This window comes from Anomaloglossus baeobatrachus, chromosome 8 (genome assembly GCF_048569485.1).
Source record: "Anomaloglossus baeobatrachus isolate aAnoBae1 chromosome 8, aAnoBae1.hap1, whole genome shotgun sequence".
In the NCBI taxonomy this organism is placed as follows: domain Eukaryota; kingdom Metazoa; phylum Chordata; class Amphibia; order Anura; family Aromobatidae; genus Anomaloglossus; species Anomaloglossus baeobatrachus.
The window spans coordinates 39,994,040-40,020,422 of NC_134360.1; the positions used below are offsets into that span (position 1 = coordinate 39,994,040).

At 52.8% G+C, this 26,383-nt stretch overlaps 1 protein-coding gene across 1 annotated transcript in view; it reads left to right on the plus strand.

Moving 5' to 3' along the window:
- Positions 1–26,383, plus strand: part of ARIH2 (ariadne RBR E3 ubiquitin protein ligase 2) — a 74,747-nt gene that overhangs the window by 36,401 nt on the left and 11,963 nt on the right. The window contains exons 7-9 of the mRNA XM_075320737.1: positions 22,815–22,924; positions 24,305–24,422; positions 25,201–25,251. Of these exons, the coding sequence (XP_075176852.1) occupies positions 22,815–22,924; positions 24,305–24,422; positions 25,201–25,251 (279 nt within the window). The remainder of the gene's footprint in view (positions 1–22,814; positions 22,925–24,304; positions 24,423–25,200; positions 25,252–26,383) is intronic.

Sequence of the window (26,383 nt, forward strand, 5' to 3'; positions counted from 1 at the left end):
CTGCAGACAGGGGTGCAATCTCTCCTGCAGAACCAGTCCCACTCCTTGAGGCGCCTCATGCATTTCCTAGGGAAGATGGTGGCAGCAATGGAAGCAGTCCCTTTCGCGCAGTTTCATCTGCGCCCTCTACAATGGGACATTCTCCGCCAATGGGACGGGAAGTCGACGTCCCTCGACAGGGATGTCTCCCTCTCTCAGGCAGCCAAGGACTCTCTCCGATGGTGGCTTCTTCCCACCTCATTGTCAAAAGGAAAGTCGTTCCTACCCCCATCCTGGGCGGTGGTCACGACAGATGCGAGCCTATCAGGGTGGGGAGCAGTGTTTCTTCACCACAGGGCTCAGGGTACGTGGACTCAGAGAGAGTCCACCCTTCAGATCAATGTTCTGGAAATCAGAGCAGTCTATCTTGCTCTGCGAGCCTTCCAACAGTGGCTGGAGGGCAAGCAGATCCGGATTCAGTCGGACAATTCCACAGCGGTGGCGTACATCAACCACCAAGGGGGAACACGCAGTCGGCAAGCCTTTCAAGAAGTCCGGCGGATTCTGACGTGGGTGGAAAACACAGCATCCACCATATCCGCAGTTCACATCCCAGGCGTGGAAAACTGGGAAGCAGACTTTCTCAGTCGCCAGGGCATGGACGCAGGGGAATGGTCCCTTCACCCGGACGTGTTTCAGGAGATCTGTCGCCGCTGGGGGATGCCGGACGTCGACCTGATGGCGTCACGGCACAACAACAAGGTCCCGGTTTTCATGGCACGGTCTCACGATCACCGAGCTCTGGCAGCAGACGCCTTAGTTCAGGATTGGTCGGAGTTCCGACTACCTTATGTGTTCCCACCTCTGGCATTGTTGCCCAGAGTGCTCCGCAAAATCAGGTCCGACTGCCGTTGCGCCATTCTCGTCGCTCCAGACTGGCCAAGGAGGTCGTGGTACCCGGATCTGTGGCATCTCACGGTTGGACAACCGTGGGCGCTACCAGGCCGTCCAGACTTGCTGTCTCAAGGGCCGTTTTTCCATCTGAATTCTGCGGCCCTGAACCTGACTGTGTGGCCATTGAGTCCTGGATCCTAGGGACCTCAGGTTTATCTCATGATGTTGTTGCCACCATGAGACAGGCTAGGAAACCTACCTCCACCAAGATCTACCACAGAACGTGGAAGATATTCTTATCTTGGTGCTCTGCTCAGGGAGTTTCTCCCTGGCCATTTGCATTGCCTATTTTTCTTTCCTTCCTGCAGTCTGGGTTGGAAAAAGGTTTGTCGCTTAGCTCCCTTAAAGGACAAGTCTCTGCGCTATCCGTATTCTTTCAGAAGCGCCTGGCGCGACTTCCTAAGGTACGCACGTTCCTGCAAGGGGTTTGTCATATCGTTCCCCCTTACAAGCGGCCATTGGAACCCTGGGATCTGAACAAGGTTCTAATTGCTCTCCAGAAGCCACCTTTCGAGCCTATGAAGGAGATTTCCTTTTCTCGGCTTTCACAGAAAGTGGCTTTTCTGGTGGCGGTCACGTCTCTTCGGAGAGTGTCAGAGCTGGCGGCGTTATCTTGCAAATCTCCCTTCCTGGTGTTTCACCAAGACAAGGTAGTACTGCGTCCAATTCCAGAGTTTCTTCCCAAGGTGGTATCTTCCTTTCATCTCAATCAGGATATCACTTTACCATCTTTGTGTCCGCATCCAGTTCACCAATTTGAAAAGGGTTTGCATCTGTTGGACCTGGTGAGAGCACTCAGGATCTACATTTCCCGCACGGCGCCTCTGCGCCGTTCGGATGCACTCTTTATCCTGGTCGCTGGTCAGCATAAAGGGTCGCAAGCTTCCAAATCCACCCTTGCGCGGTGGATCAAGGAACCAATTGTTCACGCCTACCGTTCTGCTGGGCTTCCGACTCCTTCTGGACTGAAGGCCCATTCTACCAGAGCCGTGGGTGCGTCCTGGGCATTACGGCATCAGGCTACGGCTCAGCAGGTGTGCCAGGCGGCTACCTGGTCGAGTCTGCACACTTTTACCAAGCATTATCAGGTGCATACCTACGCTTCGGCGGATGCCAGCCTAGGTAGACAAGTCCTGCAGGCGGCGGTGGCCCACCTGTAAGAAAGGGCTGCCTGACAGCCCGATCACGAGGTATTCTTTTACCCACCCAGGGACTGCTTTTGGACGTCCCAATTGTCTGGGTCTCCCAATTAGGAGCGAAAAAGAAGGGAATTTTGTTTACTTACCGTAAATTCCTTTTCTTCTAGCTCCAATTGGGAGACCCAGCACCCGCCCTGTTTTTTCTTAGGGTATTTGTTTTTCGGGTGCACATGTTGTTCATGTTGATAAGTTACGTTCTCCGATATTGTTTATCGGATTGAATTTGTTTTTGAAACGGTTATTGGCTTTCCTCCTTCTTGCTTTTGCACTAAAACTGAGGGACCCGTGCTCCCACGGGGGGGTGTATAGCCAGAAGGGGAGGGGCCTTACACTTTTAAGTGTAGTACTTTGTGCGGCCTCCGGAGGCAGTAGCTATACACCCAATTGTCTGGGTCTCCCAATTGGAGCTAGAAGAAAAGGAATTTACGGTAAGTAAACAAAATTCCCTTCTTCACGCCTTTCGCAGAGGGTGGTCTTCCTAGTGGCAGTCACGTCACTCCGCAGAGTGTCTGACATAGCAGCGCTGTCATGTAAAGTCCCCCTTCCTGGTGTTTCACCAGGACAAGCTGGTTCTGTGTTCGGTTCTGGAATTTCTCCCGAAGGTGGTATCCTCTGTTCATCTCAATCAGGATATCTTCTTACCTTCTTTTTGTCTCATCCAGTTCACCAACGTGGAACGGATTTGCACTTGTTAGGTCTGGTGAGAGCACTCAGGCTCTACATTTCTTGTACGGCGCCGCTCGGATGCGCTCTTGTCCTTGTCACTGACCAGCGTAAAGGGTCGCAAGCTCCCAAGTCAACTTGGCTCGGTGGATCAAGGAACCAATTCTTGAAGCCTACCGTTCCGCTGGGCTTCCGGTTCCTTCAAGGCTGAAGGCCCATTCTCCCAGAGCCGTGGGTGCGTCCTGGGCGTTGCTGCACCAGGCTACGGCTCAGCAGGTGTGTCAGGCGACTACCTGGTTGAGTCTCCACGCCTTCACGGAGCACTATCTAGTGCATACCTACGCTCGGCAGATGCCAGCTTACGTAGGCGAGTCCTTCAGGCGGCGGTTGCCCACCTGTAGGAAGGAGCCTTTTTACGGCTTTTATCGAGGTATTCTTTTACCCACCCAGGGACTGCTTTTGGACGTCCCAATTGTCTGGGTCTCCCAATGGAGCGACAAAGAAGAAGGGAATTTTGTTTACTTACCGTAAATTCCTTTTCTTCTAGCTCCAATTGGGAGACCCAGCACCCGCCCCTGTTCCCTTCGGGCTGTTATTCTTTGTGTACACATGTTGTTCAGATTGAATTGTTCTTGGTCATGGTTTCAGTTCTCCGAACATCCTTCGGATTGAATTTACCTTAGACCAATTTATAAGTTTCCTCCTTCCTGCTTTTGCACCAAAACTGAGGAGCCCGTGATGCACGGGAGGGTGTATAGCAGAGGGGAGGGGTTTACACTTTTGAGTGTAATACTTTGTGTGGCCTCCGGAGGCAGTAGCTATACACCCAATTGTCTGGGTCTCCCAATTGGAGCTAGAAGAAAAGGAATTTACGGTAAGTAAACAAAATTCCCTTCTTTTTTTGGTCGCAGCAAAATGGAATAACATGCGATCAAAACGTAGCATCTGCGCAAAAATGGTACCGTTAAAAACGTCAGCTCGAGCCGCAAACAGTAAACCTTCACTGAGCCCATAGATCCCGAAAAATGAGAGTGCTTCGGGTTTTGGAAAATGGCGCCACTTGTTTTTCTTTGTCGCTCCATTGGGAGACCCAGACAATTGGGTGTATAGCTTCTGCCTCTGGAGGCCACACAAAGTATTACACTTTAAAAGTGTAACCCCTCCCCTCTGCCTATACACCCTCCCGTGGACCACTGGCTCCTCAGTTTTATGCTTTGTGTGGAAGGAGGCACACATCCACTCATGCATTCTCATACATAGTTATGTCGGATGGAAGAAAAGAGGACCCCGATGGGGCCCCCGGCATGTTCCCTTCTCACCCCACTATGTCGGCGGTGTTGTTAAGGTTGAGGTACCCATTGCGGGTACAGAGGCTGGAGCCACATGCCGTCTCCTTCACCATCCCTTATGCGGCTCTGGGAGAAGTGGGATCCTGAGCGGTCATCCATTTGCTGGGACCGTGCTCCATCCGCAGCCCCTGGTGGAACCTGCCGGACCGGAGCCTCTTCAACCCCAGGGACCGGGCCCTGCAACTTGAAGGTACTCTGTGTCCCCATGGGGGGGACTGTACAGGGAGCGCACCTTCTTCCCGGAAGCCGCGGTAGTTGTAAAACTGAGGACTTCCGCGCCGACCGTGCCTGCTTATCGGGCGCGGCCTCAAATTTAGTCCCCGGCTTCGCCGCGGCCTAGTCGCGAAAATCCCGCCCCCGGGCCTGCCTGTCAGGGGTAAGGGCGGGATTGCCGACATGACGTCTGATGTGAGGGCTGGAGCATCCTGCATGTCTCCCTCCCCCCTCATTGACCACTGTGGGGGACCCCAGATTCCCGCTCTTTGCTGGCGCCGCCCTCGGCCTCACTCCTTCCCTGAGAGCTCCGGCGGCCATTTTTTTGGCATTCTGCCGGTGGATGCTTCTCAGTGACACAGCTCTGCAGCTCCGGGGGATCCACGACTGGGAATCTGGAGGACACACTCAGTGGTCACTCTCCTAAGAGACAACAGCATGTCGTCCACAAGGAGCAAAGCTACTAAGGCACAGGATTTTTTCGCGGCCTGTACCTCTTGTGGGGCTATGTTGCCTGCGGGATCCACCTACCCTCACTGTGAGCAATGCTCTACTCCTGCACGCTTGCTCAGCCGGAGCCTCGGGCACTTGTGGGCCCCTCGGCTCATGTAGATCCCCCTGCCCCCCCCTGAGCAGGCTGCAGGGACAGAGTCACCGGTGTTGGCCTCTTTCGCTTAGAAACTCTGTCACTTTCTCAATCCATTGCACAGTCTATGGACAAATGGTCATCTAAGCTCCTTGAGGCATTGCAGTCCAGACCGGGCCCTTCACAGGCCCCGGCCCCTGTTAGCTTGTCTCCTCCAGGCCCCTCTCGGTCCGCGCCGCAGCGCGCACCCAGGTTAGCCCCTAGGTCTCAGGCGGAGGACTCCTGCCCGGACCGCAGTCCCAGACCGGCTAAGCGGCCTCGCTGGGACTCTTCCCCGGCCTCCTCACGCTGCTCGGGATCCCAGCTTGAGGACTCTCAGGAAGACGAGGCGGACGTGGGAGCTCAGGGCTCTGACCCTGACTTCGCCCTTAACCTTGATACACCTGAGGGGGGCGCCTTAGTAAATGATCTTATCTCGTCCATCAACCAGGTGTTGGATCTCTCACCCCCGTCTCCTCCTGTAGAAGAGTCGGCTTCTCAGCAGGAGAAACACCAATTTCGGTTCCCCAAACGTACGCGCAATACGTTTTTTGATCACTCTAACTTCAGGGACGCTGTCCAGAAGCCCAGAGCGGTCCCGAACAAGCGCTTTGCTAAACGGCACACTGACACGCGTTATCCCTTTCCATCTGAAGTCGTTAAGGGCTGGGCACACTCTCCCAAGGTGGATCCGCCAGTCTCTAGATTGGCTGCTAGGTCCGTTGTCTGTTGCCGATGGCTCGTCCCTGAAGGATGCCACTGACAGACAGAGCTCTTGGTGAAGTCTATTTGAGGCCACGGGCGCATCTTTCGCCCCGGCCTTTGCGGCTGTGTGGGCTCTCCAAGCAATCTCGGCTTGCCTGACTGAGATTAATGCTGTCACATGGAATTCTGCTCCGCATGTTTCTTTTTTGACCTCTCAGGCATCAGCCTTTTCGTCCTACGCCATGAACGCCGTCCTGGACTCCACTAGCTGTACGGCTGTAGCATCTGCTAACTCCATGGCAGTCCGCAGGGCCATGTGGCTGCGCGAATGGAAAGCAGACTCTGCTTCCAAAAGGTTCTTAACTGGTTTGCCTTTTTCTGGCGACCGTTTATTTGGCGAACGATTGGATGAGATTATTAAGGAATCCTTGGGAAAGGACTCCTCCTTACCCTAGTCCAAACCTAAGAGACCTCAGCAGAGCAAAATCCAATCGAGGTTTCGGTCCTTTCGTCCCTCCGTCAAGCCCCAATCCTCTTCGTCCAACCGGCCGGAGAAAGGCCAGAGGAACTCCTATGCGTGGCGGTCCAAGTCACGCCCCCAAAAGGCCGCAGGAGGCACTGCCTCCAAGACGGCCTCCTCATGACTCTCGGCCTCCCCTAGCCACATCCTCGGTCGGTGGCAGGCTCTCCCGCTTTGGCGACGCCTGGTGGCCACATGTTCAAGACCGATGGGTGAGAGACATTCTGTCTCATGGTTACAGGATAGAGTTCAGCTCCCGATCTACGGCTCGTTTCTTCAGAACCTCCCCACCCCCCGCACAGGCCGACGCACTTTTTCAGGCAGTGGACGCTCTAAAGATCGAAGGAGTTTCCCCTTCCCCTTCAGGAACGTGGTCGCGGATTTTACTCCATCTTGTTCGTGGTGCCAAAGGACGGGTCATTCCGTCCCGTTCTGGACCTCAAGCTACTCAACAGACATGTGAGAACCAGACGGTTTCGGATGGAATCTCTCCGCTCGGTTATCGCCTCGATGTCACAAGGAGACTTCCTAGCATCGATCGACATCAAGGGTGCTTATCTCCATGTGCCGATCGCACCCGAACATCAATGTTTCCTGCGTTTCGCCATCGGAGACGAACACCTCCAGTTCGTGGCATTGCCTTTCGGCTTGGCGACAGCCCCACGGGTTTTCACCAAAGTCATGGCATCCGTCGTGGCGGTCCTGCACTCTCAGGGCCACTCGGTGATCCCCTACTTGAACGATCTCCTAGTCAGGGCCCCTTCTCGGGTGGCGTGTCAACAAAGCCTTACCGTCGCTCTGGCGACTCTCCAGCAGTTCGGGTGGATCATCAATTTCCCGAAATCCAAGTTGACACCGACCCAATCACTGACTTACCTCGGGATGGAGTTTCATACCCAGCCAGCGTTAGTCAAGCTACCGCGGGACAAACAGCTTTCTCTGCAGGCGGGCGTGCAGTCACTTCTTCGGAGTCAGTCACACCCCTTAAGGCGCCTCATGCACTTCCTGGGGAAGATGGTTGCAGCTATGGAGGCAGTGCCGTTCGCGCAATTCCATCTACGGCCACTCCAATGGGACATTCTTCGCAAATGGGACAAGAGTGCGGCTTCCCTCGACAAGAACATCTTTCCCTTGCAACCAAAACATCACTTCAGTGGTGGCTCCTACCCACATCTGTCTCGGGGAAAATCCTTCCTACCCCCAACCTGGGCCATGGTCACCACGGATGCGAGCCTGTCAGGTTGGGGAGCGGTTTTTCTCCACCACAGGGCTCAGGGAACCTGGACTCCGATAGAATCGTCCCTTCAGATCAATATCCTGGAGATAAGGGCAGTATATCTAGCCCTATTGGCTTTCCATCGGTGGCTGGAGGGCAGGCAGATCCGAATACAGTCGGACAACGCCACTGCCGTCGCCTACATCAACCACCAAGGCGGCACTCGCAGTCGTCAAGCCTTCCAGGAAGTCCAGCGGATTCTGCAGTGGGTTGAAGCCACAGGCTCCACCATCTCCGCAGTTCACATCCCGGGCGTAGAAAACTGGGAAGCAGATTTTCTCAGTCGTCAGGGCATGGATGTGGGGGAATGGTCTCTGCACCCAGACGTGTTTCGAGAGATCTGTCGCCGCTGGGGAACGCCGGACGTCGATCTCATGGCGTCACGGCACAACAACAAGGTCCCGGCCTTCATGGCACGGTCTTAGAATCACAGAGCTCTGGCAGCGGACGCTTTAGTCCAGGATTGGTCGCAGTTTCGACTGCCTTATGTGATTCCCCCTCTGGCGATGCTGCCCAGAGTACTACGCAAGATCAGGTCCGACTGCCGTCGCGCCATTCTTGTCGCTCCAGACTGGCCGAGGCGGTCGTGGTATCCGGATCTGTGGCATCTCACGGTGGGTCAACCGTGGGCACTTCCAGACCGCCCAAACGTGCTGTCACAAGGCCCGTTTTTCCATCTGAATTCTGTGGCCCTCAATCTGACTGTGTGGCCATTGAGTCCTGGCTCCTAGCGTCTTCAGGGTTATCTCAGGATGTCATTGCCACCATGAGACAAGCCAGGAAGCCAACGTCCGCCAAGATCTATTACAGGTCTTGGCAAATCTTCCTATCATGGTGCGCTGATAACTGTTTTCCTCCATGGCCGTTTGCCTTACCCACTTTTCTTTCATTCCTACAATCTGGAATGGACAAGGGTTTGTCCCTCGGCTCTCTCAAGGGCCAAGTATCGGCGCTCTCCGTGTTTTTTCAAAAGCGTCTAGCCAGGCTTCCGCACGTTCCTGCAGGGGGTCTGCCACATGGTCCCACCTTACAAACGTCCGTTGGAACCCTGGGATCTTAACAGGGTCCTGACGGCTCTTCAAAAACCACCTTTTGAGCCGCTGCGGGATGTCTCTCTCTCACGTCTTTCGCAGAAGGTGGCCTTCCTGGTGGCAGTCACATCACTTCGGAGAGTGTCTGAGCTTGCAGCGCTGTCATGCAAAGCCCCCTTTTTGGTTTTTCACCAGGATAAGGTGGTTCTGCGTCCTGTCCCGGAATTTCTCCCCAAGGTGGTATCCCCTTTTCATCTAAATCAGGATATCTCCTTGCCTTCCTTTTGCCCTAATCCAATTCACCAGTGTGAAAAGGATTTGCACTCTTTGGATCTAGTGAGAGCACTCCGGTTCTACGTGTCTCGCACGGCGCCCCTGCGCCGTTCAGATGCGCTCTTTGTCCTTGTCGCTGGCCAGCGTAAGGGCTCTCAGGCCTCCAAGTCAACCTTGGCTCGGTGGATCAAGGAACCGATTCTCAAGGCCTACCGTTCTTCCGGGCTTCCGCTCCCTTCAGGGCTGAAAGCCCATTCTACCAGAGCCGTAGGTGCGTCCTGGGCATTGCGGCACCGGGCGACGGCTCAGCAGGTGTGTCAGGCAGCTACGTGGTCTAGTCTGCACACTTTCACGAAGCACTATAAAGTGCATACCTATGCTTCGGCAGACGCCAGTCTAGGTAGGCGAGTCCTTCAGGCGGCGGTTGCCCACCTGTAAGAGGGGGCCGTTTTCGGCTCTTTTTATTGAGGTATTCTTTTACCCACCCAGGGACTGCTCTTGGACGTCCCAATTGTCTGGGTCTCCCAATGGAGCGACAAAGAAAAGGAATTTTGTTTACTTACCGTAAATTCCTTTTCTTTATCGTTCCTTATGGGAGACCCAAACCATGGGTGTATAGCTTCTGCCTCCGGAGGACACACAAAGAACTACACTCAAACGTGTAGCTCCTCCCTCCTAGCATATACACCCCCTGCTAGCCAGTCCTAGCCAGTTTTTTGCTTTGTGTGTCAGGAGGATCACACACACATATGCATCCTATTTTGATTTTTCATTTTTTCTAAAGATTTGGAAGAAAAGCGGGTCCACTGGACTCCCGGCATGTCCCTTCTCACCCCCCTGGCGGCGGTGCTGTTAAGGTTGACTTCAGGGCAGGAGCCCTTCATGCCGCGCTCCTTCACCATCCCTTAGGGGCTCTGGCTTGAAGTTGGAGCCAACACGGTTCTCACTGCCTTGCAGGAGACCGGCCTCCATCCGCAGCCCTTGTGCAGGACCCTGCTGGAAGGAGCACTGAACCCCCACCCCACCAGGGACTGGGCCCTGCGTCTCAAAGCTAAGTATAGAGACGTTATTCAGAGGGTCCTTCTGCAATGTGGGGCACTTTTTATTGGGGGGGACAGTGATTTACTTTGACAATGCTGCTTTTTACTGTGTTTCCGGCCGGTTCCACGGTTTTTACTGAGAACCGCGCCGATGACGCCTGATTGTCGGCCGCATGCATAACTCTAGGCCCCGGCTTCAGCCGCGGCCTAGTTTCGTTTCGTTCCCCTGCATGTCAGTCATGCAGGGGGACACTGCAGCGCCGGCCGCTCTGCACAGGGGAGGACACTCCTATCTGAGGAGATGATTCCCTCCCCTGTACATCTCCTTAGCCCTCCGATTCCCGCTCCTGGGTTAACCCCCGCCCCCCCCCCCCCTCACTCTGGCGCCATTTTCTCAGCGTTCTTAGTACACTGGTCGGCGCTGGCTGCTCTGCAGTGCAGAGGGAGTGAATATCTGGCTGGGGGTCCAGGCTTGGAATCCGGAGGGCGCACATAATAGCGGCCTGATAAGTCACAACCTTTGGTTGTGCACTTTTATGCACTCTCAGGGCATTCTGAGTTAATTCTTTATTATAGAATCTCCTCCTCAGCAGCATGTCTCACACTAGGAGCAAGGCTCCAAGGCTGTACACTACATGCTCTGCATGTAAGCTCATATTGCCTGAACCGGCACAGACCACACACTGTAATAGGCTCATGTGGTGGTGCCTCAGCCTGGAGTCTCCCCAGGCTGAACCCCTGTCTTGGGTAGCATCTTTTTCCAATGCTATTTCCCAGTCTCCATTGGACAGTTGTCTCGGACGCTGCTAAGCATGCATCAGCCCCCTTCTCAGGGTGCCTCTGATGCTCCAGCTCGCTCTGCAGAGCTCACAGAGTCTGTTTCATCTAATCCCTGACCCCGTCCTCCTAAACAGAGACGCAGGGACTCCTTTCCTTCCTCGCCCCACGGCTCTGCCTCAGGGCCGAGTCACAAGGCGAGGAGGATACCCTTACTGTGGGCTCAGATGCTTCGTCTCTGTACCCCATTGATACCGATGGTGATGCAGATGTTAGCGATTTGATAGCGTCCATTAACTCCGTTCTGGACCTTAACCCTCCAGTGTCAGAAGAACAGGCCTCTTGGGTAGGAAAACATCAGTTTATCTCACCTAAGAGAGCAGGCCACTGTGACTAAACCCAGGGCCTGTCCTGACAAACTCTTTCTTAAGCGTACTTCTGACTTACTGGGGGCTCGGACGCTCTCTATGTACCCTATTGATCTGTCTGAAAGTGACGCAGATGCTAATGATTTGATTGCGTCCATTATATTTATACTGGACCTCAATCCGCCTGTATCAGGGGAGCACCCCTCTTTGGCAGAAAAGCATCAGTATACCTTGCCTAAGAGATCAAGGAGTGTGTTCCTTATCCACTCCACCATTCAGGTCACTGTGACCAAGCCCAGAGCTTGTCCTGACAGACGCTTCCCAGAGCGTGGTTCTGATGACTGTTTCCCCCTTCCACCAATGGTGGTCAAGGAGTGGGCTCATTCACCAAGGGTGGACCCTCCGGGGTCTAGATTTTCAGCCCGGACAGTTGTCGGCTCCTCTCTGAGGATCCCACTGTCCGCCAGGTTGTCCTTCTGGGCCTCGTTCTCCCCATCTTTGCAGCAGTGCGAGCTCTCAAGCCATCTCTGCTTCTTGGGAGGAGATGCATTCCCTCACCAGGGCCTTTTTGCCCGAATTGGTTGCCTTAACTTCCAGGCTTCAGTCTTTTCATCCTATAGCTGGAGACTGTCACCGCACTGCGGTGGCCTCGGCCACTTCCCTCGCTATCCGCAGGTTCCTGTGGCTTCGAGAGTGGAAGGCAGATGCTTCTTAAAAGGTTCCTTGCTGGACTCCCTTTTGCTGGGACCAGTCTATTCGGTGAACAACTGGATGAAATTATTAAGGAAGCTTTCTTCGGCGCTCTATTGGGAGACCCAGACGATTGGGTGTATAGCACTGCCTCCGGAGGCCACACAAAGCAATTACACTAAAAAGTGTAAGGCCCCTCCCCTTCTGGCTATACACCCCCAGTGGGATCACTGGCTCACCTGTTTTCTGCTTTGTGCGAAGGAGGTCAGACATCCACGCATAGCTCCACTGTTTGTAGTCAGCAGTAGCTGCTGCCTATATCGGATGGAAGAAAAGAGGGCCCATATGGGGCCCCCAGCATGCTCCCTTCTCACCCGCGATGGTGCTTGTAAGGTTGAGGTACCTATTGCTGGTACAGAGGCTGGAGCCCACATGCTGTTTTCCTTCCACATCCCCTGGAGGGCTCTGTGGAAGTGGGATCTTACCGGCCCCCAAGCCCTGGGGCCGGGCTCCATCCACAGACCCAGAGAACCTGCTGGATTTGGAGCGGGAGTGCCGTTCAGGGACAAGGCCCTGCAACTTTCAGGTACTGTGTCCCCGGCAGGCACGGACACTCTCAAGGCTTGCTGAGCGTTATAGTGCGCCGGGGACAGTAGCGCTGTGCGCTGGGCTTAGGTCACTGCAGCTTTGCTAAGTGACGTTACATGTTGGGAACTACTGCGCCGACCGCTCCTGGAGCGGCGGCGCAGCTGCGACTTGTGGTGCGCCGGGGACTTTGCGCCGACCGCGCTTTTACGGCGGCGGCGCTTCTAACTTTAGCCCCCGGCTTCTGCGGCCTAGTGCCGCTTCGTTCCCGCCCCCACCCTGTCAATCAGGGTAGGGGAGAGACGCTGCTCAATAGGCAGCGCCGAGGGCTGGAGCTTTATTTACATGCTCCAGCCCTCTCACTAGGCACAGTGGGAAGCAGGCTTCCCGCTCTTCGTCTGTATACGCCCAGGGCCCGCCCCCCCCCTCTCCACAAGGACGCCGGCAGCCATTACACATGCGGTCTGGCTGGGGAAAGGCAGCAGGCTCTGGGAGACCCAGACTAAAGGGATTTCGGCGCCCACACACCGCTCCTAAGCGGGCGGTAAGCAGCACTTAGTGCTGGCCCCACTAGTGCCTCAGTGTTATATTAGTGTACTTTTTTCTTGGTACCATATATATATATATATATATATATATATATATATATATATATATATATATATATATATATATATATATATATATATATATATATATATATATATATATATATATATATATATATATATATATATATATATATATATATATATATATATATATATATAGTGGCACTGTAAGGTCGCTTCTTGGCTGGACACCCTGTACTGCTCTGAGGAGGCAGCAACATGTCATCCGCAAAACGCAAGGGTGCCAAGGCACGGGCTGTGTACACTGTTTGTACTGCATGTGGGGCTGATCTACCGGCAGGCTCCAATGACTCACATTGTGTGCAATGTTCAGTCCCAGTGGCACTTCGTCAGCCAGAGCCTATTGTGGTGGTAGCCCAGGCAGAGACGCCTGTGAACCCTGCCCCGGTGACGGGGACAGACTTTGCAGTTTTTGCTGATAAAATGTCTGTAACTATGACAAAGATCCTGGAGACCTTGCAGGCCAGGACAGTTACTCAGACCATGGACACTGCTGTGTCTATGCTCTCCGGTCCCCCTCAGTTGGAACTAATCCGTGCTCCAAGGGGGTCTCAAGCATCACAGGCTGAAGTCTCTGACTCAGATGACAGTCCCAGGCAGCCTAAGCGAGCTCGCTGGGAAAGACCCTCCACGTCATCACACTGCTCAGGGTCTCAACGAGAAGAGTCTCTCTGTGATGAGACTGAGGACGGTGATCAGGATTCTAATCCTGAGGCCCCTCTCAATCTGGATGCCCCTGATGGTGACGCCATGGTTAATGACCTTATATCGGCAATTAATAGACTGTTGGATATTTCTCCCCCAGCCCCTTCTGCAGAGGAGGCAGCTGCACAGCAGGAGAAGTTCCATTTCCTGTATCCCAAGCGTAAATTAAGTGCTTTTTTGGACCACTCTGACTTCAGGGAATCGATCCAGAAACACGACGCTCATCCAGACAAGCGTTTCTCTAAACGTTCTAAGGATACCCGTTATCCTTTTCCCTCTGAGGTGGCCAAACGCTGGACCCAGTGTCCAAAGGTGGATCCCCCAATTTCCAAGCTTGCGGCTAGATCCATAGTCGCAGTAGAGGATGGCGCTTCACTTAAAGATGCCAACGACAGACAGATGGACCTTTGGTTGAAATCTGTCTATGAAGCTATCGGCGCGTCGTTTGCTCCAGCATTCGCGGCCGTGTGGGCACTCCAAGCTATTTCAGCTGGTTTAGCACAGGTGGATGCTATCATACATCCAGCAGTGCCGCAAGTGGCGTCCCTAACTTCGCAAATGTTTGCGTCCTATGCTATCAATGCTGTCCTAGAATCTACGAGCCGTACCGCTATGGCGTCCGCCAATTCTGTGGTTTTGCGCAGAGCCTTGTGGTTAAAGGACTGGAAAGCAGATGCTGGTTCCAAAAAATGTTTAACCAGCTTGCCATTATCTAGAGACAGACTGTTTGGTGAGCCATTGGCTGAAATCATAAAACAGTCCAAGGGTAAGGACTCTTCCTTACCACAGCCCAGAGCAAGTAAACCTCAACAGAAAAAGTGGCAGTCGAGGTTTCGGTCCTTTCGAGGCTCGGGCAAGGCCCAATTCTCCTCGTCCAAAAGGACTCAGAAAGAACAAGGGAGCTCAGATTCCTGGCGGGCTCACTCACGCCCCAGGAAAGCAAATGGAGGAACCGCTTCCAAAGCGGCTACCTCATGACTTTCGGCCTCCTCCCTCCGCATCCTCGGTCGGTGGCAGGCTCTCCCGCTTTTGCGACATTTGGCTGTCACAGGTCAAAGACCGGTGGGTAACAGACATTTTGTCTCGCGGGTACAGAATCGAGTTCAGTTCTCGGCCTCCACTTCGGTTCTTCAGAACCTCCCCACACCCCAACCGGGCAGATGCCCTGCTGCAGGCGGTGGACTCTCTAAGAGCAGAAGGAGTCGTGATCCCTGTCCCCCCTCAGGAACGGGGGCGAGGATTTTACTCCAATCTTTTTGTGGTTCCAAAAAAGGACGGCTCCTTCCGTCCTGTTCTGGACCTAAAACTGCTCAACAAGCATGTGAACGCCAGGCGGTTCCGGATGGAATCCCTCCGCTCAGTCATTGCCTCAATGTCTCAAGGAGATTTCCTAGCATCAATAGACATCAAAGATGCTTATCTCCACGTGCCGATTGCTACAGAGCACCAACGCTTTCTACGCTTCGTGATAGGAGACGACCATCTTCAGTTCGTAGCGCTGCCATTTGGTCTGGCGACAGCCCCTCGGGTGTTCACCAAGATCATGGCGGCAGTGGTAGCAGTCTTGCACTCTCACGGACACTCTGTGATCCCTTACTTGGACGATCTACTGGTCAAGGCACCCTCTCAAGAGGCATGCCAACTCAGCCTGAATGTTGCACTGGAGACTCTCCAGGCGTTCGGGTGGATCATCAACTTCCCAAAGTCAAATCTGTCACCGACCCAATCACTAACGTATCTTGGCATGGAGTTTCATACTCTCTCAGCGATAGTGAAGCTTCCGCTGGACAAGCAGCGGTCTCTACAAGCTGGGGTGCAGGCTCTCCTTCAAAGTCAGTCGCACTCCTTAAGACGCCTCATGCACTTCCTCGGGAAGATGGTGGCGGCAATAGAGGCGGTTCCGTTTGCGCAGTTTCATCTGCGTCCACTTCAATGGGACATTCTCCGCCAATGGGACGGGAAGTCAACATCACTGGACAGGAAAGTCTCCCTTTCCCAGACGGCCAAAGACTCTCTGCAGTGGTGGCTTCTTCCCACCTCGTTATCACAGGGAAGATCCTTCCTACCACCGTCTTGGGCGGTGGTCACGACAGACGCGAGTCTGTCAGGGTGGGGAGCAGTCTTTCTCCACCACAGGGCTCAGGGTACGTGGACTCAGCAGGAGTCCACCCTTCAGATCAATGTTCTGGAAATCAGAGCAGTGTATCTTGCCCTACTAGCCTTCCAGCAGTGGCTGGAAGGAAGGCAGATCCGAATTCAGTCGGACAACTCCACAGCGGTGGCATACATCAACCACCAAGGGGGGACACGCAGTCGGCAAGCCTTCCAGGAAGTCCGGCGGATTCTGACGTGGGTGGAAGCCACAGCCTCCACCATATCCGCAGTTCACATCCCCGGCGTAGAAAACTGGGAAGCAGACTTCCTCAGTCGCCAGGGCATGGACGCAGGGGAATGGTCCCTTCACCCAGACGTGTTTCAGGAAATCTGTCGCCGCTGGGGGGTGCCGGACGTCGACCTAATGGCGTCACGGCACAACAACAAGGTCTCAACCTTCAAGGCACGGTCTCGCGATCAAAGAGCGCTGGCGGCAGACGCCCTAGTGCAAGATTGGTCGCAGTTCCGGCTCCCTTATGTGTTTCCACCTCTGGCACTCTTGCCCAGAGTGCTACGCAAGATCAGATCCGATTGCAGCCGCGTCATACTTGTCGCCCCAGACTGGCCGAGGAGGGCGTGGTATCCGGATCTGTGGCAGCTCACGGTCGGCCAACCGTGGGCACTCCCAGACCGACCAGACTTACTGTCCCAAGGGCCGTTTTTCCATCGGAATTCTGCGGCCCTGAACCTGACTGTGTGGCCATTGAGTCCTGGATCCTAGCGTCTTCAGGATTGTCCCAAGGGGTCGTTGCCACCATGAGACAGGCTAGGAAGCCCACGTCCGCTAAGATCTACCACAGAACGTGGAGGATATTCTTATCCTGGTGCTCTGCTCAGGGAGTGTCTCCCTGGCCATTTGCATTGCCTACCTTTCTTTCTTTCCTGCAATCTGGGTTAGAAAAAGGTTTGTCGCTCGGCTCCCTTAAAGGTCAGGTCTCGGCGCTATCCGTCTTTTTTCAGAGGCGTTTGGCACGCCTTCCTAAGGTGCGCACGTTCCTACAGGGGGTTTGCCATATCGTACCCCCGTACAAGCGGCCGTTAGATCCATGGGATCTGAACAGGGTACTAGTTGCCCTCCAGAAGCCGCCCTTCGAGCCTCTGAGGGAGGTTTCACTTTCTAGACTATCACAGAAAGTGGCTTTTCTGGTAGCGATCACATCTCTTCGGAGAGTGTCTGAGCTGGCAGCACTATCATCCAAGGCTCCCTTCCTGGTCTTCCACCAGGACAAGGTTGTGCTGCGCCCCATTCAGGAGTTTCTCCCGAAGGTGGTATCCTCTTTTCATCTTAATCAGGATATCTCTTTGCCTTCGTTTTGTCCTCATGCAGTTCATCGGTATGAGAAAAATTTACATTTGTTAGATCTGGTGAGAGCACTCAGAATCTACATTTCCCGCACGGCGCCCTTGCGCCGTTCGGATGCACTCTTTGTCCTTGTCGCTGGTAAGCGCAAAGGGTCGCAGGCTTCTAAGGCCACCCTGGCTCGATGGATCAAAGAACCAATTCTTGAAGCCTACCGTTCTGCTGGGCTTCCGGTTCCATCAGGGCTGAAGGCCCATTCTACCAGAGCCGTGGGTGCATCCTGGGCATTACGACACCAGGCTACGGCTCAACAGGTGTGCCAGGCGGCTACCTGGTCGAGTCTGCACACTTTCACCAAACATTATCAGGTGCATACCTATGCTTCGGCGGACGCCAGCCTAGGTAGAAGAGTCCTGCAGGCGGCAGTTGCCTCCCCGTAGGGGAGGGCTGTCTTGCAGCTCTAACATGAGGTATTTCTTTACCCACCCAGGGACAGCTTTTGGACGTCCCAATCGTCTGGGTCTCCCAATAGAGCGCCGAAGAAGAAGGGAATTTTGTTACTTACCGTAAATTCCTTTTCTTCTAGCTCTTATTGGGAGACCCAGCACCCGCCCTGTTGTCCTTCGGGATTTTTGGTTTGTTTGCGGGTACACATGTTGTTCATGTTGAACGGTTTTCAGTTCTCCGATGTTACTCGGAGAGAATTTGTTTAAACCAATTATTGGCTTTCCTCCTTCTTGCTTTTGCACTAAAACTGGTGAGCCAGTGATCCCACTGGGGGTGTATAGCCAGAAGGGGAGGGGCCTTACACTTTTTAGTGTAATTGCTTTGTGTGGCCTCCGGAGGCAGTGCTATACACCCAATCGTCTGGGTCTCCCAATAAGAGCTAGAAGAAAAGGAATTTACGGTAAGTAACAAAATTCCCTTCTTTGGCAGGAAGAGTACTTCCATGCCACAACCCAGGAAACCTTCCAGGGCAGGAACCAGTCGAGGTTTCGTTCCTTTCGTTTCCTCTAACTGGTCGTCCTCTAAGCCCTCGGCCTCGTCCACTTTCTCAGCCAAGGTCCGTAAACCAACTGGCGCATGAAGCCGTGTCCTAAGTCGGCAGGAGCTGCTGCCACCAGGGCAGCCTCCTCTTGATTATCTGGCCACGCCAGTAACGTCCTTGGTCGGTGGCAGGCTCTCCCTCTTGGGCGACGTGTGGTTGCAACACGTCTTCGATCAGTGGGTGTGGGTTACCCTCTCCCACGGCTACAAAACAGATTTTTTCTGACAACTCCCCCTGCTCCAAGGCAGCCGCCTTCTCACAGGCCGTGGCATTCTTGCAGGCCAATGGAGTAATTGTACCAGTTCCCGACTGGGAACGGTTCTGAGATTTCTACTCAAATCTCTTCCTAGTCCCCGAAAAGGACGGTGCTTCCGACCTGGATCTCAAGCTTCTCAACAAGCATGTTCAGGTGCGGCAATTTTGCAGAAATCTCTGCGATCAGTCAATGACCCAAGGAGATTTCTTAGCATCCATCGACATCAGAGATGTCTCTCTGCATGTGCCATTCGCAGTTTCCCACCAGCGTTGGCTACGTTTTGTAATCAGAGAGGAACATTTCCAATCGTGGCTCTCCCCTTGGGTTAGCCACGGCCCTTTGTGTATTCACCAATTGCGGTGCTGCTCCTCCAGGGGTTGGTAGTGATTCCTTCCTGGACGCCCTTCTAGTCAGGGCTTCATCCAGTGCAGACTGTCAGCGGAGTGTCTCGCTCACTCTCGCCACGCTTGCAGGTCCACTCTGACCCCGACCCAGGAACTTACGTACCTAGGGATGCAATTCGAGACTCTGCTGGCGCTTGCGAAGCTGCCCTTAGTCATACCGCAGTCTCTTCATCTGGCGGTTCGCTCTCTGCTGAGGCTCCGCCGTCATTCCATCAGGCACCTCATGCAGGTGCTGGGTCAGATGATGGCGTCAATAGAAGCGGTTCCCCTTGCCAGTTCCATCTGCGTCCCCTGCAGCTGGACATTTTCCGCTGTTGGGGCAAGGGACTTCTTCCTTGCACAGACTGGTGGCTCTGTCGCCACAGACCAGGAGCTCTCCTTAAGTGGTGGCTTCGGCCCCTCTCTCTGTACCAGGGACGCTCCTTTCTGGCCCCGTCCTGGGTGATTCTGACCACGGGCCAGTCTATCCGGTTGGGGAGCAGTTTCTCCACCACCGAGCATAGGGCACTTGGACACCGTCCGAATCAGCCCTTTCGATCAATGTGCTAGTAATCAGGGCTGTAGTCCTTGGACTCTCAGCCGCCTAGCAATGTTGGAGGTTCAACATATCCTTCAGTGGACGGAGGACTCCATGTCCACCATATCCGCAGTCCACATCCCAGGCGCAGAAAACTGGGAGGCAGATTATCCCAGCCGTCTAACCGTGGGCAGCGGCGGGTGAGCCCTGCATCCGGCAGTGTTCCGGTCAATTTAGCAGGCGGGGCACTCCGGAAGTGGATCTATGGCATCCCGGCACAACAACAAGGTCCCGGTTTACGTGGCTCGCTCCCACGATCCTCAGGCCTTGGCACGAGCTGGTTCCAGATTGGTCCCAGTTCCGTCTGGCCTACGTGTTTCCCCCTCTAGCTCTCTTGCCCAGAGTCCTGCGCAAGATCAAAATGGAGGGCCGTCGGGTCGTACTTATCGCCCCAGGCCCAGGCGAGCTTGGTTTCCAGACCTGCTCCGTCTGTTCGTAGAGGTGCTGTGGCATCTCCCGGACCGGCCAGACGTTCTCTCAGAGGGTCCGTTTTCCACAACAATTCTACGGCTCTCAGATTGACGGCGTGGCTCTTGAGCCCTGAATCCTTACGGCTTCAGGCATTCCTTCCGAGGTCATCTTCACTATGACTCAGGCTCGGAAGTCTTCCTCGGCCAGGATTTACCTCAGGACTTGGAGAATTTTCCTGTCCTGGTGTCGTTCTTCCGGCCATGCTCCTTGGCCGTTTTTTTTCCTTGCCGACCATCCTGTCCTTTCTACAGTCCGGCCTGCAGCTAGGTCTGTCCCTCATTCCCTCAAGGGACAGGTCTCGGCTCTGTCAGCATTGTTCCAGCGGCATATCGCCCGACTGGCCCAGGTGCGCTCCTTCATGCAGGGCGCATCTTACATCATTCCGCCTTACCGGCGGTCTCTGGATCCCTGAGACCTTACTCGGGTCCTCATGGCCTTACAGAAACCCCCCTTTGAGCCTCTTAGGGAGGTTTCGTTGTTTAGTCTTTCACAGAAAGTGGTCTTTCTGGTGGCCATAATTTATCTCAGGAGAGTCTTTTATTTGACTGTGCTCTCTTCGTAGTCACCCTTTTTGGTTTTTTTCGCCAAGACAAGGTGGTTCTCCGTCCAACTCCGGGCCTTCTCCCTAAGGTGGTGTCCCCTTTCCACCTTAACCAGGACATTTCATTGTCTTCCCTTTGTTCGGCCCCTGTGCATCGCTTTGAGAAAGCGTTGCATGCTTTAGATTTGGTGCGGACGCTCCGGATCTATGTGTCACGCACCGCTGTTTCTTAGGCGGTGCACCTCTCTCGTGTGCTGACCATACGTCAGCGCAAGGGTCTCTCGGCTTCTCATGCGACCCTAGCTCATTGAATAGGTCGGCCATATCCGATGCCTACCAATGTTCTCAGATGCCTCCCCCGCTGGGGATTAAGGCGCACTCGACCAGAGCCGTCGGTGCCTCTTGGGCTACGGCTCAGCAGGTCTGTCAGGCTGCCACGTGGTCTAGTCTGCACTTTTTTTTTTCGAAGCACTATCAAGTGCATGCTCATGCTTTGGCAGATGCGAGCTTGGGCGGACGCATCCTTCGGACGGCTGTCGCCCATTTGTGAAGTTAGGTTTCGCCTACTTCTCAGTGTCTGTTTATTTTCCACCCATGGACTGCTTTGAGACGTCCCATGGTCTGGGTCTCCCATAAGGAACGATAAAGAAAAAGAGAATTTTGTTACTTACCGTAAATTCTTTTTCTTATAGTTCCGACATGGGAGACCCAGCACCCTCCCTGTTGCCTGTTGGCAGCTTTCTTGTTCCGTGTGTTTTCACCGGCTGTTGTTGTAGACAGAGGTTCCGGTTGTTCCGGGTTTTGCTCTCTCTACTTGTGGGTGGATGTCCTCCTTCAGCTTTTGCACTAAACTGGCTAGAACTGGCTACCAGGGGGTGTATATGCTGGGAGGGAGGAGCTACACGTTTGAGTGTAGTTCTTTGTGTGTCCTCCGGAGGCAGAAGCTATACACCCATGGTTTGGGTCTCCCATGTCGGAACTATAAGAAAAAGAATTTACGGTAAGTAAACAAAATTCTCTTTTTCTTCTAGCTCCTATTGGGAGACCCAGCACCCGCCCCTGTTCCCTTCGGGCTGTTGTTCTTTTGTGTACACATGTTGTTCATGTTGAATTGTTCTTTTGGTTCATGGTCTTCAGTTCTCCGAACATCCTCCGGATTGAATTTACCCTAGACCAATTTATAAGTTTTCTCCTTCTTGCTTTTGCACCAAAACTGAGGAGCCCGTGATGCACGGGAGGGTGTATAGGCAGAGGGGAGGGGGTTACACTTTTAAAGTGTAATACTTTGTGTGGCCTCCAGAGGCAGAAGCTATACACCCAATTGTCTGGGTCTCCCAATAGGAGCTAGAAGAAAAGGAATTTACGGTAAGTAAACAAAATTCCCTTTTTTTGTGACAAATTCCTGAATTTTTTTAACCCCTTAAATAAAAGTAAACCCATACATGTTTGGGATCTACGAACTCGCACAAACGTGAGGCATCACACCCACACATCAGTTTTACCACCTAGTAAACACTGAATAAAATATCTCCAAAACATTGCACTTTTTTTCAATTTTTCCGCACTTGAAATTGTTTTCGCCGTTTTCCAGTACACTATATGGTAAAACTCATGGTTTCATTTAAAAGTAAAACCTGTCCCGCAAAAAATAAGCCCTTTATATGGCAAGAGTGACGGAAAAATAAAAAAAAGTTACGATTCTCGGAAGAAGGGGAGCGAAAAACGGAAAAGCGCCCTGCCATGAAGGGTTTAAAGTCCTTTAATTTGAACTATTATAGGAGTGCTGCTTCCATTTTTTTGTTTCTCATTTGTCTTTAAAAACGCTGGAGCAGTTTCCTCCTAAGGGTATGTGCAGACATTTTTTTTGCTTGAAATATGCACCTTCTGGCACAAAAATGCACCAAGCGGCATGGTGGCTCAGTGGTTAGCACTGCAGTCTTGCAGCGCTGGGGTCCTGGGTTCAAATCCCACCAAGGACAACATCTGCAAGGAGTTTGTATGTTCTCCCCGTATTTGCGTGGGTTTCCTCCCGGGTTCTCCGGTTTCCTCCCACACTCGAAAGACATACTGATAGGGACTCTAGATTGTGAGCCCCAATGGGGACAGTGGTGTCAATGTATGTAAAGCGCTGTGGAATTAATAGCACTATATAAATTAATAAAATTATTATTTAAAGAACGGAACGCATGCGTTTTTTTTAATGAATAGGAGGACTAAAAAAGCAGGAAAAAATGCACCAACAATTGACATGCTGCAGTTTATTTTCTGCGCCAAATCTGCAAGTAAAAAATAAGCAATGTGCGCACAACAATTCTCATGGACTTTGGTGGCATGAAGAGATACCTGCAAATTTAGGCAACCAACTGCACCAAAACGTACTGTGCACACACAGCCTAAATCAGCTTTTCCATTGATTTAGGCTCTTTCCTTTTGCAGTATGAAAATGAGGAATGATTTCTCCCTTTGTTCCCCCCTTCAGAGCCACTATCAGCTACAGCTCTGCCCCGGTGCTGACTGCCCAATGGTCATACAGGTTCAGGAGCCGAAGGCTCGGCGGGTGCAGTGCATTAGGTGCAGTGAGGTCTTCTGGTAAGTGATTCTTCAACCCTCGTTCGAGACTTGACACATTAAAGGGAACCTGTCACCAGTTTTTTCACTATTAAACTAAAAGTGTCACCTTCTGCAGCTCCTGGGCTGCATTCTATGACGGTGCACCTTGTGCCCTGACTCCCCTTGCAGACCCCAAAAATAACTTTATAAAACCTGTCCGCCACGTATGCAAATTACCTCATCTAGTCAGGTGGTCATCTTCTTTTTCGGCTCCTGTCCCCCCTCCTGCCGCTGTTCACCGTCCTCCTTTCTTGATTGACGTGATGACTCCTCTGTCATCATCCTCCTTGCTATTTCAAATCTCGCGCCTGTGCAGTTAGGTTGGCTCGCGCAGGCGCAGTTCGCTCTGTCATATCGCGGGCAGAGCAGAAAGCATAGCTGCCCTCGCGCGCGCCGGTGAGCTAAATGCACAGGCGCGAGAATATGGTCAGGTACGAGGATGATGCTGGTGAGGTCATGCACACCGCCAACTATAATGTCGCGCCTGTGCATTTTAGCTCACCACCGGCGCGCTCAGCTATGTTTTTTTTTTTTTTTGCTCTGCTCGCGAACTGCGCCAGCGCGAGCAAACATGACTGCACAGGCGCGAGATTTGAAAGAGGAAGGAGGTTGATGACGGAGGCGTCATCACGTCAATCAAGGACGGAGGACGGCGAACAGCGGCAGGAGGGGGGACAGGAGCCGAAAAAGAGGACGCCCACCCGACTAGATGAGGTAATTTGCATATGTGGCGGATAGCTTTTATACAGTTATTTTTGGGGTCTGCAAGGGGAGTCAAGGCACAAGGTGCACCTTCATAGAATGCAGCCCAGAAGGGTGAGACTTTTAGTTTAAAGGGAACCTGTCACCACTTTTTCGGCCTACTTAGAATACTTATATAAGAGCCCAGTGGTGGTGGCCGCAGCTTAAAGGCCGAAAAGTGGTGACAGGTTCCCTTTAAACAATTAGTAAGGTTGTGTTATTAGTGGGTTCAGATCAGTTTATTGGGGCGCACCACCCCATCTATAGCATTGGCCGGTAATGCGCCTTTGGGAGACTGTTGTGGTCTGAATAAATCGTTCTGCACGGATCTGAAATATCCGGCATGAAGCCTTCAGACACAAATGGGTTACTGTCAGGAAAAATCTGTAAACTTGCATCATCTTCCAGGGCTATTTATAAAGGGCGGCCAGCTACTCCGCATCTATCAATCTCCTGCCATTTACTTTGACCCTTCACGTGCTGGGCTGTTGTGTTTTTATAACCTTCCCTTCAGCAATATAGATCTGATGGGGCAGGTTCTGCTATTGTATATGCAGTTATCACCTTCCGTACTTTTTTTTTTTTTTATAATTTCTCTATATCTTCTAATGTAATCAGCTTCCGGTGCCGCCAAATGTACCACGCCCCCACAGACTGCGCCACCATCCGGAAGTGGCTAACGAAATGTGCGGACGACTCCGAAACGGCAAACTACATCAGTGCTCACACTAAAGACGTAAGATGGGGAGTGTAGAAGACGTGCGAAATTTGGGGGGGGGGGGTTTGGGGTTGGGGTATTTGTCCCGCAATCAAAACCGATAATCAGTGTCTGATAGCTTAGGGGGGGGTCCCACAGGGACCCCCTTCTCCATTTAAATGGAGCAGCAGTAGAGTGCTCTGTGGGATCATATTGGTGAGACACACAGCGATCAATGCTTATCGCCAAACGTGGCCTAAAAAGTGTCCTCCATCTGCCCTCATCCTGATAGGGAGAATATAGTCACTGGGACAAGGTGCAATGTCTCTTTAAGAGACTGGCATTTCCAGCAGCTGTTTGCTGTGTCAGTGCTCCCGGTCAGCGATCCAGCTTCATGTCAGCAGTAATGACGGCTCCCTGTATTGTAAAACATCATCACGTACTAGAAAATCTTATTTAACCTCTTAATTCAGATTGACTCTGTTCTGAAGGGGGAAAGATAATGGCTGAAGCTAGCTCCGTAAGACCTCATGCAGACAACCATGCATCACGGTCCAAGTATGGACCACCATGCACAGACCGGGCGCTGCTCTGCTGACCCCCAAGATATAGATCAGGCCATCTAGTTCAGATCAGGAGACCCACGAGTGGTCAGCATATAGCCAGTGACAGACCTGTATAAATGGGGCCTTGGATAAATGCAATACTCAAGCAATCGAGTGCTGTATTTTATTATGGGGAGGGGCCTAGTACTCCTGTTAAAATATGTATGAAATTTTTATTTATGTATTTTAATTTTATTTATTTTATTTTTTAGTGCCCCAAGTGCAATATCTGTATTGAAAAAAATGGAGGTTGCAACCACATGGTAAGTAATAAGGAAAAATGCATTTAACTTGTTAGGCTACTTTCACACATCAGTTTTTTGGCATCAGGCACAATCCGGCGTGTGCCTGATACAACGGATCCGTTTTTTGACGGATCCGGTATACCTGATCTGTCAAAAACTGATCCGGCGCATCCGTTTTTGCATCCGTTTTTTTTACAATAAATTGGAGCATGCTCAGTTTAAAACAGAACCGGCAGCTGCATCCGTTTTTCTTTATCGTTCCTTTGGGAGACCCAGACCATGGGTGTTTAGCTTCTGCCTCCGGAGGACACACAAAGTACTACACTTAAAAGTGTAGCTCCTCCCTCTGAGCTTATACACCCCCTGGTAGCCAGTCCTAGCCAGTTTATTGCTTTGTGTCAGGAGGCATACATCCACACATGCATTCTCATCTGATTTGTTTGACTTTTGGAAAGAGTTTGAAGAAAAGCGGGTCTGTCTGGACTCCCGGCATGTCCCTTCTCACCCCACTGTGTCGGCGGTGTTGTTAAGGTTGATTTACAGGGCTGCAGCCTTACAAGCCGCACTCCTTCACCATCCCTCCTGGGCTCTGGCTTGAAGTGGGAGCCAGCACGGTCTCCATGCCTGGCAGGAGTCCGGTCTCCATCCACAGCCCCTTGAGGATTCTGTTGGACCGGAGCACTCATCCCCAGGGACATGGCCCTGCGTCTCAGCAGCTAAGTACCTATAGCCCTCCAGTTCCCGCTCTTTTATAGGAACGCCCTCTTCTCAGGCAGAGTTCACTCTGCTCTGGGACATCCTGCATTCTGCATCTCTGCTGAGGTGCTGCGACTGGGGGACCGGGCTTCGTGATCTGGAGGGCACACAACACCGCGCTCAGCGGTCTGGTAAGCCACAGCCGGTCTCCGGTTGTGGACCTCTGTATATTCTCCCTGGGGTTCATTCTCTGCAAAGCCCCCACTCCAGCAGCATGTCTCACACAAGGAGCAAGGCTCCAAAGCTTTATTCTGCATGCACTGCATGTAAGCTCCTGCTGCCTGAGCCGAGCACCTATCCACATTGTGATGTCTGCTCTAACTTGGCGGTGCCACAGCCTGGAGTCTCACCCCCAGTGGTCTCTCAGGCTGCTGCTGCACCTGTGACTGAACCC